This window comes from Micropterus dolomieu, linkage group LG06 (assembly GCF_021292245.1).
Source record: "Micropterus dolomieu isolate WLL.071019.BEF.003 ecotype Adirondacks linkage group LG06, ASM2129224v1, whole genome shotgun sequence".
NCBI classification, from domain to species: Eukaryota; Metazoa; Chordata; class Actinopteri; order Centrarchiformes; family Centrarchidae; genus Micropterus; species Micropterus dolomieu.
Window position 1 is genome coordinate 3,561,319 of NC_060155.1, and position 17,760 is coordinate 3,579,078.

The 17,760-nt window shown below is 36.7% G+C and overlaps 1 protein-coding gene across 1 annotated transcript in view; it reads right to left on the reverse strand.

The window, feature by feature from the left end:
• Positions 1–641: 641 nt before the first annotated feature.
• The window catches only part of vipr2 (vasoactive intestinal peptide receptor 2), an 83,570-nt gene continuing 66,451 nt past the window's right edge, over positions 642–17,760 (reverse strand). Inside the window, exons 5-13 of the mRNA XM_046051039.1 lie at positions 15,721–15,818; positions 13,489–13,621; positions 10,366–10,516; positions 8,043–8,103; positions 6,239–6,308; positions 5,073–5,164; positions 3,346–3,475; positions 3,147–3,188; positions 642–1,172 (exon numbers count right to left, since the gene is read on the reverse strand). Coding sequence (XP_045906995.1) covers positions 999–1,172; positions 3,147–3,188; positions 3,346–3,475; positions 5,073–5,164; positions 6,239–6,308; positions 8,043–8,103; positions 10,366–10,516; positions 13,489–13,621; positions 15,721–15,818 — 951 coding nt within the window. The 3' untranslated portion in view covers positions 642–998. The remainder of the gene's footprint in view (positions 1,173–3,146; positions 3,189–3,345; positions 3,476–5,072; positions 5,165–6,238; positions 6,309–8,042; positions 8,104–10,365; positions 10,517–13,488; positions 13,622–15,720; positions 15,819–17,760) is intronic.

The following is a 17,760-nucleotide window of genomic DNA, read 5'->3' on the forward strand; positions in this document are numbered from 1 at the left end:
ACAAAATATGAAACGGGGGAACTTTAGTTGACACATGGTGTAATGTTATGTTACAATGACAGCAGTGGGGTAGAAATTACTTTTAACATGAAGGCGATGAAATACTTAGAAAATACATTTTAACGGACTGCGTGTCCTCATGCTGATAATGTGCCGTGCTTGTGTGGAGACAGGATTTGCGGTGCTGCCGTCAGTGCTCCGGGATACTTTCGCTTCACGTGTTCATGCTGCTTCACGTATTCGTTGACAGCAGTTGTGCTGCAGTGAAGCTCACGGAGCAGCATGTTGTTGAGTGTCTGTCTAAAATACTCCCAAGCTTTAGACAGTCAAACGCGAGGTCTTGTAGCTTGAGCTTGTGCGGGGGAATCCCACAAACACCGGATGCAGCGACGCTTCAACAAGTAATGCGAGTCGACGTATTTACGTAATCAGTACGTCGACGAGTCATCCCAGTCCTAATTATGACTGACATGGCAGCGTTCTGACTGCATCGCGGTTGTAACTCAATTCCAATCTACAGAGTCTACAGCTCTGTTCACTGTCAAGAGAAGAATGCCACTGTCACTTACACATATTTCTTTATAAATAATTAACAGATGCACATAACACACAAGTTACGTACGTACATTTCTTACCTCACTCATGTTTACGGGTCCAGGAAAAACTGACTCACCATGAAGATTGTGAATGTTCTTTCTTGGCCCACACATATAACACGACATAATGTGAATAAAAATGGTTCTTTGTTGGCAGCAAACACAAGCACACCCTCATGTGATGAACTAGAACCATTTTAGGTCCATTTGAGGAACATTTTGAAGGCTTGCAGAGATTTGTAAAGCGAAAACCGAAATCTACTCTGAAACGATGTGCAGGTCCCACCCATGTGGTACTTCACCTCAACTTTGTGTTAAAATCATTTTGTAAAACTTTTCGACCCAGGTCAACCTGGAGACTGTATTTGTTTTTTGTTTATATTAAAAGATCCCCTCAGGTCCTCACAGCACTGTGGTCTCCGACTGCAGGATGGACTGGGTTCTCGAGTTGCGATGAAACTGCACCATGTGCTCTGAACCGTTTCTGGAGGCAAAGTTGCTGTTGAAGGGGTGATTTCTGCTCAGACGGCAGTTCAGATACATACTCCGCCACTTTCTCTTTAGCTCACCTTGAACCTGCAAAATTGGATAAATAAACAAATACTAATTACCTAAAGTTTAAAAGATTTAAATGTTACAAAGTGAATCAAACTTTCACTAAGCTTTTCAAAGCACTGAACCACTCGTTTACCTGCAAATGTTATTTGTTATATAACGTTATTTTATGTTTTACGTGTTTGTGTTTTATTATATTTTAGGGCTGCAACAATTAGTCGAAGTAATTGACGACGTGAAATTTCATTGTGGACGCATCGTTACAGAGAGGCTGTTTAAGGGAGAGATAGAAATCTTCTTATTAAGAACATTTCTGGTTGTTTATTTCTAACTGCAATGCACTACAGGAAGTGCTGGGGGCAGTACCGCTTCCACTGTCTGCCATGACTGCTTGACTGTAAGACTACTCATGAAGAAGAAGCAATCATGCGATAAGCAGAAAGAGAAGCAGAGAAAAAAGGCGAACAGCAGAAGTTTTTTATTTATTTGAAAGTTTTGTACGCTATTTTATCAACACTTTTGAGCGGGGTTAGCGCTGGCAGCCGGCCGACCAGTCACGCCCACAGAGCGCCCTGGTCCCAGTTACGCAGACCACTGCAGCAGCAACAACAGAGGAAAGGCAGTGTTTCCTATACATTCATTTATTTGTGGCGGCTCGCCATAATATCAACTCTGACTGCCACATATTGATTTTAGTTTTTATTTTATTTTACTAGGCCTATTTAAAATCTTATTTGATTGCAAATCAGCGCATTCTCTAGCTCGTCTCTCTCTCTCTCTCTCATGAACACCGCAGCACAAATCTGTCCAACACAACGCTGGGAATGTCGGAGACTCAGCTTTAAAAAAGTTATTAGTAATGAGTAATGGTTTAAAGTACATCAAGAAACATCTGGCTCGTGATGTAGCCTACAGAACATTCTCCACTTATAAAAACTTATAAGCACTTTGGAAAAATAAACTAAAGAAGCAGTATGAAAGGGGACTGTTGCTTTATTATTCTAAATAGACATTACACTGTTAGTGTACAGTTGTGGTTATAGTACTTGCTTTTATATTTTATATATTTGCTTTTATTTTATATAGTTGCAAAGCAAAAATCTTAAATAAAAAAAATAAAGTTTTAAATAAAATAAAGCAGTGAATTATAGGAGTAGACTACACTGTCTGTCCCTGGTTTCCCCCCGGCGTTGATACTAGTGTTCATTCTGAATAGTAAACCTTGTTCACTTAATGGTAACGTTAGCTAGTTAGGCTGTGTGTTGGAGATCAGTAATTCACAATTTATTAACAGATTAGTTGACTACAAAAATAGTCATTAGTTGCAGCCCTATTATATTTGTATATCATAATTACATTGTCAAATTGTTCTTGTGTATTAATGATGTGGTGCATTCTTGTTTTCACTTGTTTTAGTCAGTGAATTAGGTTTAACAATTATCTGATTTTATTTTAATAACTTTCACATGAAGTTCCCTGGTGAGATTTCACTAGAATTTTTTTCTCTTGCATTAGATGCTTGAACAGTTCATGTTTAAACAAAAGCCAGCTTGCTTTTTTTCTGCACTTGCTGTTTGAAATTTTATAGTTCAAAATATTTTTAATGAAAAAAGATCTGATGATGAAATTATGACATACTGTCTTTAGGTCCAGCCAGAGAAAACGCCAATATAATTTACTGCGTATCAAATATTGCCAATTAAAACCACAATGAAATTCAGTGGTGCATTTTTAAATAAGCATGTTATCTGCTGAGGGCAGACACATTTATGGGGATATTTTAATTATATATTTATATTTATGTGTGTTGTATATTTTAACTTATTACTTATTACTACATTATTTCATATGTTATATTATGCCTGCATGATCTCTAAAATCAAATACTAAAAAAGAAATGATGTTTTATGCAAATGTTGTTGACTGAGGTTTACTCACTTCTCACTAATATGACAAACGCTATGTGCTGTGTCAATTAATATAATCTAAGCTTACCTCACTATTTAGGAAACAGTACAGAATGGCCACCACCAGACCCTGAAAAAAAAACAACACAGAAGTCTAATCTTAAAAAACGACAAACATCAGAAGTAAGTCAACATTTAAATCTTAAACTTACAACATCACGATGGACTCATGCACTAAAAAGTATTAAGGACAATGACGTTAACATTTAGTAACTATAATATAGCACCTGAAAGGATCCGAGGGCGAGGTCAAAGAATATTTTATAATCTTCTGCGATGGATTCACTAAGAGAAACGAAGACCACATAGTGGATCCCAAACAGAGGGATCAGTAGGAGCGTAGATTTGGCCAACCTCCTGATAGGCAGAAAAACAGTAATGAACCATTATTTGTAGCCCATTTAACTGCAACCGATGTAGTGTTTGTTGTTATTGCTGTCTTATAAGAGCATATATTTTTGATTTACTGTAAGGGGTCAGTTTGCTCCAAGAAAATGTCACATTTTTGCCATGCAGAGAGTTTAGGTTTCGTGATCTGTGTCTGAGACAAAAAAAGGTGGTTTGACAAAGAGTTAAAACTCAAGGTTCACTTACTAACTTTATTCTTATCTTTCGCATTTCACATTATTTATGTGTGAATGGAGTTCTTAGTTGTCTGAAATGCAGTTAAGTATGAGTTAAGATTGTTTGGAGGTGAATTGAATTGTTTGTTGGTTTGACCACATCCATAGCAACGTGCCTTTTCAGAGACAATGGGCCTCATTCATAAAACATTCATGTGTAACTTTTTAAAATTATTCATCAGTAAGTTCTTGTTTCTTTAAAGGTAAGAACAACTGACCACATGTATACTGATACACAGACATTTTTGTTATGGACTGTGTTCAAAGCCATGAAATAGCAAATTAAACACGACTGACATCAGACCTAATATAAAATATTCCATCTGAGTTTGTGTTTTTAACATTAACAACAACAATGTCAGAACACTCCTGGCATTGCATGGCTCTCCATGATTAACAAACAGGCTTGGTTGAAAAGAGCAGTAATACATGTCAGTTTTCGTACACTTCACAGTTCACACTCTCCATCTGACTCCAGTGATGATTAAGATGCATCACATGAGCGAGAGTCCACTTGGATATGTCACATATTGATGCACTCATGCAAGATGCTTTGGCAAAGAATGGCACACTATGTAAACGTGACTGGACAGAATGCGGGGCCCTATCTTGGTTCAGGGTTTTTGAAAACTGAAGGATAATAAAATGTAGTATTACTCCTGCAACACCCATATAGGACTGTAAAATCCTCCCTCCCAGTATCACTCTCCAGCTGTCGACTCTGCTCAGCCCAATGCTGAACTACTCTGACACTGACACTGAATCTTCATGTGCACTAACAGGAGATTCTGCACTGGAACAAATCGGGCTTATCCAGGCCTGTCATCACCTCTCACCTCTAAATCTCAGATCTCCACAGGCGGGGGACACAAGAATACCTGACAACTCAGCACAGCTCAGATTTCCCTGGAGGGTAAAATTGCCTGAAGATTAAACACACTGAATCGTGCAATAATGTGCCGCTTCATAGGGGTTTCATCCCCCCCATTTATGAACGCTGCATCAGGAAACGCTGTCTTGTTGCATGACTGTAAGCGTCACTCTTATGTCTCCAGACAGCAAACACAGAGGGGATAAAAATGTTCTGGGTGTCTCAGATGATCTGTTTTTTATGTTTTGAGGCATTAACCTGACTGAGCAGGTGCAGCGTTTGCTTAATCACACATACATGTTGACACAATCTGTCAACTACTATTAAAAGTTGAAACTGAAAAACTGGTCTGTAGCATATCTCCAAGTGAGTCAAGATAGGGATTTACATCTCTGTGTTGTCTCTTTTTTGTTGTTCACACTGTTTAAAGAGCATCAAATCTCCGCCTCGTGTGAGATACCTGTATTGCGATTGGTCATTGCCACCCACGTCAGGACACCTCAGCTTCTGAATCAAGATCCGAATGATGCTGATGAACAGGATAAAGTTCACCTTGGAAACAGTGAGAAAATAACAGAAATGTCAGAACAACTAAAGAGAGTCAGTTCTCCCAAGAGGTAATTTTATCTTGCCGTGTAGGACATTTTTCCACCCACAGAAAACAATGAATAGAAAGTTAAAGGAGACCTATTATAGTTTTCCATATTTTATGATGTATCTACAATGTTACAATGTTGGATGTTGATGTTATGCCATGTTATGTATTCTATATATGGTCATTTGTTCCTCACAGCAATGGCACAGCAACGCTCAGTCTGTCTGTACCGCTCAGCGGCAAGAACAGCCTGGTAACATTCTTCAAGTCTTGGCCAATCAGAAGACAGAGGGCCGTGAGAGGCTTAAAGAGACAGCAGCATCTACAGCTTGTTTCAGACAGAGGCTAAAATGAAGGGCTACATGAAGAGCCAGTATAAATCATGCAATGAATCATGCAAAGCTGCCAAAAAGGAGTCACAGAACTACAATATAGGACTGTAAATGCTGTATAATAGGTCTCCTTTAAGACAGAAACACAAGTGAGTGCTCTTGTTTTGGAGTATTTGATACTGATAATTTGTTTTAAACTCCTGCTATCAGGATGACTAGCTCTACTCAGCAATACAAGAAATTTACTGTTTGCTGGCTTAGGTGTCTTTGTCGCATCATTATGCAGCCCTGAGCCGGCATCATATCATGTATGTGGACATATACATATTTACAGATCTCTCATTTTTTAATGAGTGAGATGGAAAGTCAGCGAGAGAAGTTTTCAACCAACTCATGGAGGTAACGTTAATTATCACACTCGCTACAGCTGAAATCTGCCAGCGAGAGGTGTCATTTTGAAATCCACGGTTGCCATCTAAAAATGAGAAGCCTGTTTTTGTTCGCTTCTGTCTGAAATCAAGGACTAACTTAGCATTAATTGTCATTGTAAATGGCATCTGTGCAGTGCTATATTGCTTGACAGGTGTAGCACAGTGACTGATGGGGCAGCCGTTAGCACCTGTAGACTTTATATCATCCATTTGGATGCTTTTTGAACCAACAAGCATGTGAAACAGGAGGTAATCAACCTCAACCTACCATAATGGAGAATCCAATTGGCCCATTGATCACCCAGTTGGGTATGGGGTTGTCATTTGTCTCCCAGCATCTGAGGACACCATAAATAACCATAATTTAACTATTACAGTATACATGGTATATTTGTAAAACAGCGGCAACAGAAAAGAGCAGATGGTCACAAGCAGAGAGAGAGCTTGATGTGAAAAGCAACTTTACAAGGTGGAATCATGCCCAGAGCTATTTAAAAGTCATTCAGGGCTTAAGTCGAGTTGCATGGCCTTCAGGGCAAGTCTAAGTCAAGTCTAAGATCCATCAGTCCATTTTTGTCGACTTATCCAGATCCATGCCGCAGTAGTTAACGGCTAGTGTCCAGCTCTTCCATAAGGATCCCAAGATATTACCAGGTCAGGTGGAGTATGTAATCCCTCCCAATGTTCTGCGTCTGCCCCTAGGTCTTCTCCCAGTTGGACATGCCGGAAAATGGGAGGCATCATTATCAGTGGGCTGAAGCAATTTAATGTCTACTCAGAGCCCAGACTCAAGCTTAGCCTTCAGGCTCAGCTTTCTCAGTCTGGTACAGCATCCGTATTATGACTTCTGCCCCATTTGCCTGTCAAGCTCACGTTCCATCTTCCATCTTACTCATGACCCCAAGACAAGACCCCATAGTACTTGGGACAGCACTTTACTCGGGACAGCATCTCCCACTGTTGTGGATAAGTTCTTTACCCTTGCAAGAATACTAGAGGGTCACTAGTCACAAGTCTTAATAGGAAAATTGCAAGTCAAGATGGAAGGCTTTTAGATCATTTGAACATAAGGTATAGGCCTAATGATTAATATTCAAACTTTTTGGCTAAACAAGGCCTGTGTAACGTTATGGCCAAATGGTCATAACTTGAGACTCGAATGCCTTCAAATCAAGTCTGAAAGCAGTCAAGTCAAACTTAAGTCTCAAGATAATTGTTGTGACTTAATCTTAACATGAGTCTCCAGCTCAAGTCTCCAGTTCTGGCGTTCAGCTCACACAAAATAATATAATCTCAAGGTATAACTTTTTCTGGCACTTTCAATTGCCCCTCTTGCCCTTTATCAGGTGGTTCAGAGCTCTAGAACAAGGTCAAGAATGAACTTTCATGACAAGCTTCATTACCATTCTACACACAGTCTCACACTTTGAGGCTGTATCCTTTTGTTATCAGGCTGCTGCTCTGTAATTGTTGTTGCAGAGTTTTTTCACAAAGTTCTTTTTAGAATACACCCGCTACGTTCAATAATGAGCTGCAGTGTCAGCTGTAATAATGTACAACAAAAGCTGAGCAGATCCATGGCACCAGGCTCATAATGATGAGTACTCAATGCAAATCCCACCAGCTGACTTATCCAATAAAGTACTCTTTGATATGTGGGATATTTGTCTTATTATTCTGGAAACCGCGTTTCATGCCCATATGGTTATCTGCTGCCAGAATCTAATCAATAAAATTTAATTTGAGGAAATAACAGTCACAGTCCCCCTTGAGTATCAATGTGGGCCGCTCTCTAATGTGATTGAAATTCCCCATGTCCTATCACCTTATAAATGATGAAATAAAAAACAAATCAAAAGAGCTCATGACATACGTTTGTATATTTTATAACAAATTACAGATAATTTTTAATATGTCAGACAACACATGGCATGCAGACTCTGTTACACAATTAAATCCAAAATCTAAAATGTAATATGATTGAGGGACATTATGATGTACACAAATACCAAATCTGAATCACATTTTTATGCTAATGAGTTATTGGTTCATGATTGGTTGGAAGCACTCACCCTGTGTCTTCCAGATAAATCCTTGCAATCACCCACACAGAGACGAACACAGTGGGGATTCCTGCAAAATGCCATGAGGAAAACAGAATACCATTTATTGTATTCTTTTTTAAATGTATTTTTATTTTTTATTTATATATTTAATATTTGTCATAATTATTGTATATTCTATATAGTATTATTTACTATTTATAGATAATATAAATACTATGTAAAAATGTATTAAAGGTTCAGTGTGTAATATATCTGAGGATCTACTGACAGAAATGCAATATAATATCCATGACTATGTTCTCAGTGGTGTAAAAAGACCTTACATAATGAGCCATTATGTTTTTATTACCTTAGAATGAGCCATTTCTTGTCAGTGTTGTAAAATATGTAATCGGATTGTAATTTCATGTAGGATAACATTATTCTCCAGCGTTGTGTTTTGGCTTGGTGGACAGAAATGTTCCGGTAACGTTCGTGAGACAACTAGCTGATGAATATTATTGGCATTAAAATTGTACAGCATGGACGCTCAGATCAGCCAGCTAAACTTCACATTTCACTGCCCTGGTGGAAAAAAACATATTTATTTTTACTGCTAACAAAACCGTGTGCCTATCAAGTTACCAATAATGCTTATACTTTCAGAATTTGCATAAGTAAACATATTTGTTTGTAGGGCTATTGCTTCAATTTGATAATTAACAGGGTACATGCCCATTTAAAATGTTGCACCGTTTGTACCACAAGCTAAAAGTTTATTTAAAAAGACATTTTGGTAAGATTTGCTTATCTAATTAAACAAAACGAGAGAAGCCTTGATTTTCACCATCCTCGCCTTTGTAAACTTCAGGTATTATGTGGTTTATAATGGACTCTGGTGCAGAAACAGTGAGACTTACATTTTCCCGTTATCTGTCAGTGCTCACACTTGCACTAGATGTGAGATGTTTTTGAAATGTTTTTAGTTTACTTTAGTTTGTTAGTCCAGATGAGCCAACCCTCCCAATTATAGTAAAATAATGTATTAAAGAGTATGAAGCATAATGTGCACTTAATTTCTTGATATATATATATATATATATATATATATACACACATCCAAAGAAACCAAGTTTCTTGACTGTCTGCTCAGACTATGACATCTTTTGTCCTGTGTCGGCCACCATAGCTATCCTACGTACTTGGAAAGGGTGGGTTGGGAGGGGGAGCAGTGAGTGAGTAGTTTGTTGCAATTTGCAACCCTCACCACTAGTTGTCATTAAAACTTACACACTGAACCTTTAAATGTATCACATTACAGTTAGCACACTTATTCTAAAGGCAAATTTGATACCTCATAACATGAACCACATAAGTGTGTTTAAATATTGAATTATCTTTTGCAACTACCAAAATAAATTAAAAAAAAATAAAAATAAAAGATAATACTATTTACTACTAATTTAATTGTTTTTGTGTTTAATACACACATGCAAACAGGTGTGTACAGAAATATGACATTTTTATTTTGCAATAGGTTTAAGAAAGGAAATGATTTAGTAGATCAACGTGATTGACAAAAGCACTAAATTTAAGTAATTTATTAAATTTATTTTTAAGGAACTAATACACCATCATTTTACAAGTATGGCTGCCCAGAGGTAAAAACTGGCTACACCTACAGGTAAATTTTGTTTAAAGCTGCATTAATACATTTTTGACCCCTAGGGGGCAGAATAACTCAACAACAAGCCAACACGTCAAATGCATTAGCAAACAGTTGCCTATTTACACATCCAGAAGACATAGAGCAACCTTTTTGGACACGATAAAAGTAATTCTAATAGTCAGTCTCCTTTTAGCTCTGGTTTGGTCTCTGCCAACTCCTGAGAAAAATATTTGCCTCTTTAGCTGCTAGATGTTTGACTCTGTTCACCAGCTTCTCTCGGACTGTGTGGGTTTATCAGAGCTACTTTGCTGAAAACAGCTCCTCTGCTGCTGGAAACAAGGTTGATAAAAACAGTAATTATGCCGTTCAACCAAAACTATAAGAAGAAGAAGAAGAACAGCAGCGCGAGGGGTTCAGGATGGATGGTCATTTCTCGAATATTTCACTCACATATTGCCCTAAAAAATTTATATGTGCAAACCATTTTTTTTTATTCTTACAATATGCGAGTTCAAACTGCATGGGGTTGCCTAAAAAGTTTCCTTATTATTATTATTTTAAAATCCCAATCTTGACAGGTATGAAGTTAGTCCTTCCTAATTCCAAAAGATGCCTAACTTCAAATTAAAGAAAAGCGGACTGAATGTGATTTTTGATGTGAGCATCAGCAGGCCAGCCTACCCCAGCCGATGAACATGTAGACGATAAAGTGTCTGTTCTCAGAGAAGATGACGACAAGCAGAGTGTGGAGGTACAGACCCTCCACCAGCAGCCAGAAGAAGTTGGCCATGATGAAATACTGGAAAAACACTAGGCTGGCTTTACATCCCACCTAAAAAACACAAAGGTCAAAGGTCTTAACCAGGTAATAGAATTTGGAGCTGAATATTAAATTTTAAATCGCAAAAAAACTATCAGCAATTCTGTAACAGCATTACTAGTGACACGACTTTAACCTTTAAGTGATTTCCTTGTATCAACCTCTAGTGCGCATCTTATTGTTATTATGACCGCAGTGTTGATACAGACTCCTACATCCACAGAGAACTGTGGGTTAATCAGGCTTTTATTATGCTAATTATTCTGATATGGGGGTATACATTACCCTTTTCCACTGGGGCAATCAGTGAGTTCACCAGGAAGATAAGCTTTGCAAATCACAACGTTCCAAACAGCAAGTAGATGGGAGTATAAAGGTCAGAGTGCCTTGCCCCTGACAGTATTCTTTCAGTAACTAGAGAGACGTTTCCATGTCAGTATGAAAGCAATTGAAGGCAAGTAGAGAAACCTTATATATATATATATATATATATATATATATAATAACAACATTATATATATAATATTATTATCTATTTTATTTATTTGCTCAATGTCCCACCCACAGCACTATCTGATTGGTTCCAAGTTGTGAATAATAGCCTATCAACACTTGCTCCGGCGAGTGTGTTGAAGAGACTGTATTACTGAAGGTGCAATGAACTTCAAAATCTGAAGAACTGTTTCTATGATGACAAGCAGCGCAGTGTCCCTGTTACACCAGTGTGAACATGCCCGAAGTCACAGCTACGGGGTTTCACTTTGACACTCTTGAAAGTGACGGCTTTTAAATCAGTCCCTCACTGATCGCAATGTAACGTTAGATATTTACCACTTTAAAAAGTAACAGTGGCAGTAAACCTTTTTCTCAGGCTGTGAGGGGGTTTTTTCATGACAAAAAAATGTTTCAAAACATCGCTCCGCTGCTTTCTCACAAATCGCAACCTACGTAGAGCCTCATAAACAGATAACAAGGACTAAAAGAGGATCCATATGAGAATTTGTAAGTACAGGCTCAGTCTGACAGAGAAGGAGGGGAGAGAGAGGGAGAAGGAAAGAGGTGTATGAGTACCCATTCCCTGTGAGCTAACTATTAATAATAACGTTTTTATTTTAGTTTAGTTTTTGATGAAATTTACAAAGGAAAGTTTTCAATTCAAGTGTTTATTTCATGGAAAGTTCCACAAAAAATAATTGTTGTAGTTATTACACTACTACACCACCATTACATTTTTCCTGTTGCGCACCCCCTAGAGAGGGCTCCCGCACCCCCAAGGGGTGCGCGCACCACACTTTGGGAATTGCTGCTTTAGAGCATCAAAAGAATATCAAAGGCTGCCAAGTACTGAAAGTTGTCAGTGAGATTTTTAGTCTTGTGTTTTTAATGTTTGCTGGGGCAAATTAATATGGCTTTGTTAGATTGTGACAGTAGAGGAATGACAGCAAAAAAAGGAGAGAGAGATGCAGCAAAAGTCTTCAGCTGGATTTAAACTGGTAAAGTTCTGGTTCATAGCTGGCATTGTAACCTCTAAGCCACAAGAGCACTCCATTTTATATATTTTTCCATTTGGTTAATATTTTGTTTAGTTTTTTGCACAGCTGGAATTAAAGGGAATCACTTACGAATATTTCATCTGTAATAATCTTCCCAAATTAAAACTTGACAGTGTACACTCAGTTGCTAGTTTATTAGGTACACCTACCCAAAACCGATGCAGTCAAACACAGTCCTGCAATAAAGCCTACCTTTGTGAAAGTTGTTACATTTGTGCAGAAACGGTTTTAGAGAGGAATTAATTCAACTGTAGGATCATTCTAGAGACTATCCTGAAGTCATGTATCCTACTACCAAGCACAGGGAACTCAAATTCAATTCTGCGATGTTTAGGATTAAGCAACGTGGGTTGCGTTCAAATGAGTTATTCAATTACATGTTAGTTCTCAGTCATTAATTCCAACTTTATCTTTTAAAAAATCTACAGCCCTGTTAACTACTTAATGGCTTGAAAGGTGAACCTGAAATTTTGTAGCCTCATGGAGCTGTAGTCAGCTCCGATTCATGGGGGAAAAAACATTTTAAAAAATATTATCAAAATGTCCACCATCAAGTCCACCTCTTTCTCTTTAGTCTGTATGTTCCAAACGCACTTGTGTTAATGTAACTACATACTGTGCCTGTGCCTCCTAATACCTTCAAAGCTCTGCCGGATGTAGCATTGGTGTAGCAATTATTGGTTTTAACATACAGATCAATGGCAGATAAATGGATTATGCTACGGAAGTAGTAGTTTGTTTGTTTTCTGCTGTGACTCTGGATCTTGGAATCATTGCTGTGAGTAAGCCAGCAAATGAGCATTTAATTTTTGGTTCCATTAAACACAACATGAATTTCAGATATTTGCCTTTTTTTGTTAAATGAAATGAAATGTTCTGCAGAAAAAGTATGCAAAGGTATAAAAATCCCAACTATGTGTTGGATATTGTTTTAATATCAATACTGTACTTTCAGTGCTTTAGACTATGAGGTCACCCAACCAATTGTAATCTGGATGAACAAAGACAAGATTAAACAAAAGGATTCATCTCAACAAGTTCTGAAATGTTGTTGGGTTTAATACATTGGACGCTACAAGATACTGCTTCACAGAAGTCATGGAATATGCAAACAAATATGCACAGCTCAAAATGTGGCTGGAGAGGAATTTCCTGTCATCCCTTCTGTATATTAGACAAAGACATCTGTTAATGAACTGTCACAGTAGATGGTTTGAGATTTTTTTTATCATGTTATAAAGAAATTAAAATAGCAAATAGAAAACTGTCCCATTTCTGTAAAACTGAATTTATATTTTCATTTTACAAACTGTGGCTGGAAGCATCACACTGTGACAGTTGTGCTGTTAACACATGAGCGTGCAGCTTCCTGCTCTCTGTGCTGCCTCAGGACACGACTCGGCTCAGCGAGGACGGAGGTGGTGACCTCACCAGTGATGGCTGGTTGGAGCAGTGCGAGGTTCGGTTGAAGAGGATGTTGTCTTTCACCAACACGGCCACCGCTCTCAGGATGAAGGAGAAGAAGAGGTTGAGGTGGATGTAGTTTCTGGTGCAGTGGAGCTTCCTGCACAGATGTTACACAGATACGTAATACAGATTCTGGTTAAAATTTGCTTTGTCGTGTGTTAAATTATGACAAAGCAATTCAGGTTTGAAAAGCTCCTCCCAAATTATTTTTTGCGCCAATCTTATCAAATGCTACCACAAATGAACTCCTACATTCGTATTTTTCAGAATATGTGGAAAAACTTTGAAGACATGCTTTTTAAAAACACATCATACCAAGCTGTACTGCACTCCATAATCAATTTATGCGCTTTTGACTTTTGGAAGTTCTGAATGGTCTTGAGACACATTTTCAAGTAGATCAATGTCATGTTCGGACTAACGTAGTACTATGTCAAACTATGGTCCTCTCCTTTGTTTAAATATGACTACTGCATTACATAGTGTAGGTCCAGATGCAAAGTGCTCTGGCAAAAGAATGCAGGGTCCTCTGAAAAATTTTTTTTCCTGCAACACAATGCAGTGACATGTGGCAACACACTAGTTAATCAAATATGCACAAGCACACATGACTTGTATATTATTTGAAGATTCAACAGTGTAATTGTCCTCTTTGTCTTGCAATAGTTGAGACAAGATAATAAAATGACCTCCTGTCCCGTCATATCCTAAATAGCTGTGCAGCGTTTTGTGTCACTCAGACTGGGGAGTATTTCATCATCAGTAGCAATACATCATCACCAATTTCTTTCTCAAAGTCCCTAAACTTCACAATACTTTAGCTGGAGATGTTTGAGAGGAAAAGTCAGAGGCTAGTTTTAAAACACAATTCAGACTTAAGCATGGCAGCTCATTCTTTACCTTAGAAACTGTAGTTTTTCATCAAAGACTTCCTCATCATAAAATATAGTAAGTGGACCTTGAGTTAGAATTTTCTAATTCAAAGATGTACTTAATTTTTCCCTCACTTCTTAAAACTCATTTATACAAAAAAAGCAATGTGTAAAGAGTATTTTATTTCTCCATTATTTGTACATTAACTTGTTTTATGTTTTATTCATGTGAGTTACAGATTTTCATTTGACTTGAATGTTTTACCTTGATTTCTGTAAAGCACTCTGTTACTTGCATTCAAAAGTGCTATATAAAATAAAGCTATTATTATTTTTTTTTTATTTGTTATTTGACCTTGCATTATTAGACTACTGTCTCTATTTTATTGCAACTTTTAAATTATTATTTTTGATACGATACATCAATCCAATCAGTCGTTGACATGACATTGAATCAGTATGCGATGCATCTGTTACATTGTTATATAACATTAAACATGAATATATTCTGCAGTCAGAAGGTCTGCACACACAACCAGCTATTTTCAGCTTCCAATAACGCTAAAAACACGTTTTTCAAATCTACAGGAAGTGTATGTGTAACTATTGTATAGCCACATTAAAGCAAAAATATAATGAGCCTTTATTCAGAGGTAAGAGCATTAAGAACTATTATTTGGATGAATTTAGATACCCATGGTGCAGAAGAGCTTGAATTTAAATATAAGAGGATGAACCATCATCAAACACATGCACACTGATAATGTAAATTACTGAGGTCATTAAAAGATTTAAAAAAACTTGAAAGAGTGAGATTTTCTTAATTAACGTCCAAAGGGACATAGTCCCTAAAAGTTTGAGCCCTTAAAGTTTTCTCATACATATGTGGTTTATGCATATTTCCCCCTTTACTAATTTGGTCAAACCTCCAGTGGATTCTTAAAACCAATTCCCACAGCAATGCAAAATGGGAAACAAAAAGATACTGCAATCATCATAATTTTAATTAAAAACTAGAAAGAAAACTAAATCCAATTAAGCTGTAAACTGAGAGGCTGCCACACAAACAAACACATATCTGTTGACAATTAATGATAAAGCTTTGAAACTGCCACTGTTTGTTCATTTAAATATCCAATTAAACAGACAACTTTTCCTCCGACTCTGCTGACATGTCAAGACCTAAAAATTGAGCTTGAAATGAACACCAGCCAGTCGTCTTCTAACAGTATACTAGTATTTTTATTGTTTTGCAGACCCAGCTTTACCACAGGGACCACTGAAGTTGACTCTCATGTATTCACGTAGTAATATTTGGTCTTACCGGCACAGACAGAGGATGGCGCTCCCTGTGGTGAGGGCGATTAAAGACAGACTGTGACCAAGAGTGTACAACGTCTGCACGACCACGTAGAAGACCAGCTGCAGACACAAAGAGAAGTGAAGCAGCGTTAGCAGTCTAATTATCTTTATCATAACAGTATCAGCAACCCAGACAGTCCAGGACTTTGGACCTTAGAGAAGATATTTATAAGTCTTACTGAGCCTGGAACTTTCCAAGTAATGTCAAATTAGCAACAGCACGGACTGATGTTACTGTTTATTGTGCCTATACTTTGGTCAGTTAAGGGGTCAGCTAGTTTTGGTACTGAGTTGATATTGACTCAACTCCATCATAATATCATTAGGTTATTACATTTACTGTTGTCTCCTCAACACTTCAGCCACACTAGTGGTACGACTCTATGTAAGATGTCTGTCTGTTGGAAATTTGGTACAAACATTTATTTATTCCTCAGGTTGATGACTTTGTTGATCTCTTAACATTTTGTGGAATGCCACCATGAGGTTGACATTTTAATTTGTCCAACAACAACAACAAAATTTATTTCGGTCCTCACACATAATTTTCCAAAACAAAAAAAGGAAAACGATGAAAATAAAACGATATATACATGCAAACAACCGAAAAAGGTGTAGACTGAAGCCTATGCTTATTGTGCTTACCCTTTTTACATAATTATCTAATGAGCGTCACTTTTCTCTCTGGATTTAATCCATTCAAAATAAACGTACAGTTACATAAAAAAAGGAAAAGAAAAATTTCCAAGATGTTCATAAATGATTACAGTGGTACACATCTCAGATATTATTTCAATATTTGACATAAAGCATACACAAATTAATCGTATTGAGTTATATGATTATTTATCACCTTGTTTTTAAACATTTTCTTAAAATTACAGAGTGAAGTACACAATTGTAATTCCTTGTCACAATTATTCCATAGGTTTACCCCTTTAACAGATATACATCTATTTTTTATATTAGTTATTGCTCCTACTTTTTTAAACATATACATTCCTCTTAATTTGTACTGACTTTCTCTAATTTCAAACAGCCTCTGAACACAATTCGGAACTAAATTCTTACAGACTTTATACATAACCTGGGCAGTACAAAGGTCAACTAAATCAACAAATTTTAAAGCTTGTAAATTAATATATAATATATTTGTTGGTTCATAATAGTCAACCCGTTTTACAATCCTTAATGCTTTCTTTTGTAGCATATATATTGAATTGAAGTTTAATATGTATGACCCCACACCTCCACACAATAAGTAATGTATGGAACTATGAGCAAACAATACAATATATATAATGATTTTTCATTCAAAAAATGTCTAAATCCATTTTAGACATTTATTTATGCTAAATAGAATACTAAATGGATTTAGACATTTTTGTCTTTTGATTATTTATATGTGATTTCCAGCATAATTTATGACCTATTATAACACCTAAGAATTTATATTCATCTACTCTTTCTATTTCCTCATTACTAATCTTAATTTTAACATTACTATTACTTCGTCGACTGCTAAATATTATGAACTTTGTTTTACTCAAATTCAATGAAAGTCGATTATCATCAAAGCATCTTTTTAAGGCCATCAATTCGATTTCAACCGTATTCAGAAGCTGTTCCAAACTTTTTCCCGTACAGTACAAATTTCATTCAAAAAATGTCTAAATCCATTTTAGACATTTATTCATGCTAAATAGAATACTAAATGGATTTAGACATTTTTGTCTTTTGATTATTTATATGTGATTTCCAGCATAATTTATGACCTATTATAACACCTAAGAATTTATATTCATCTACTCTTTCTATTTCCTCATTACTAATCTTAATTTTAACATTACTATTACTTCGTCGACTGCTAAATATTATGAACTTTGTTTTACTCAAATTCAATGAAAGTCGATTATCATCAAAGCATCTTTTTAAGGCCATCAATTCGATTTCAACCGTATTCAGAAGCTGTTCCAAACTTTTTCCCGTACAGTACAAATTT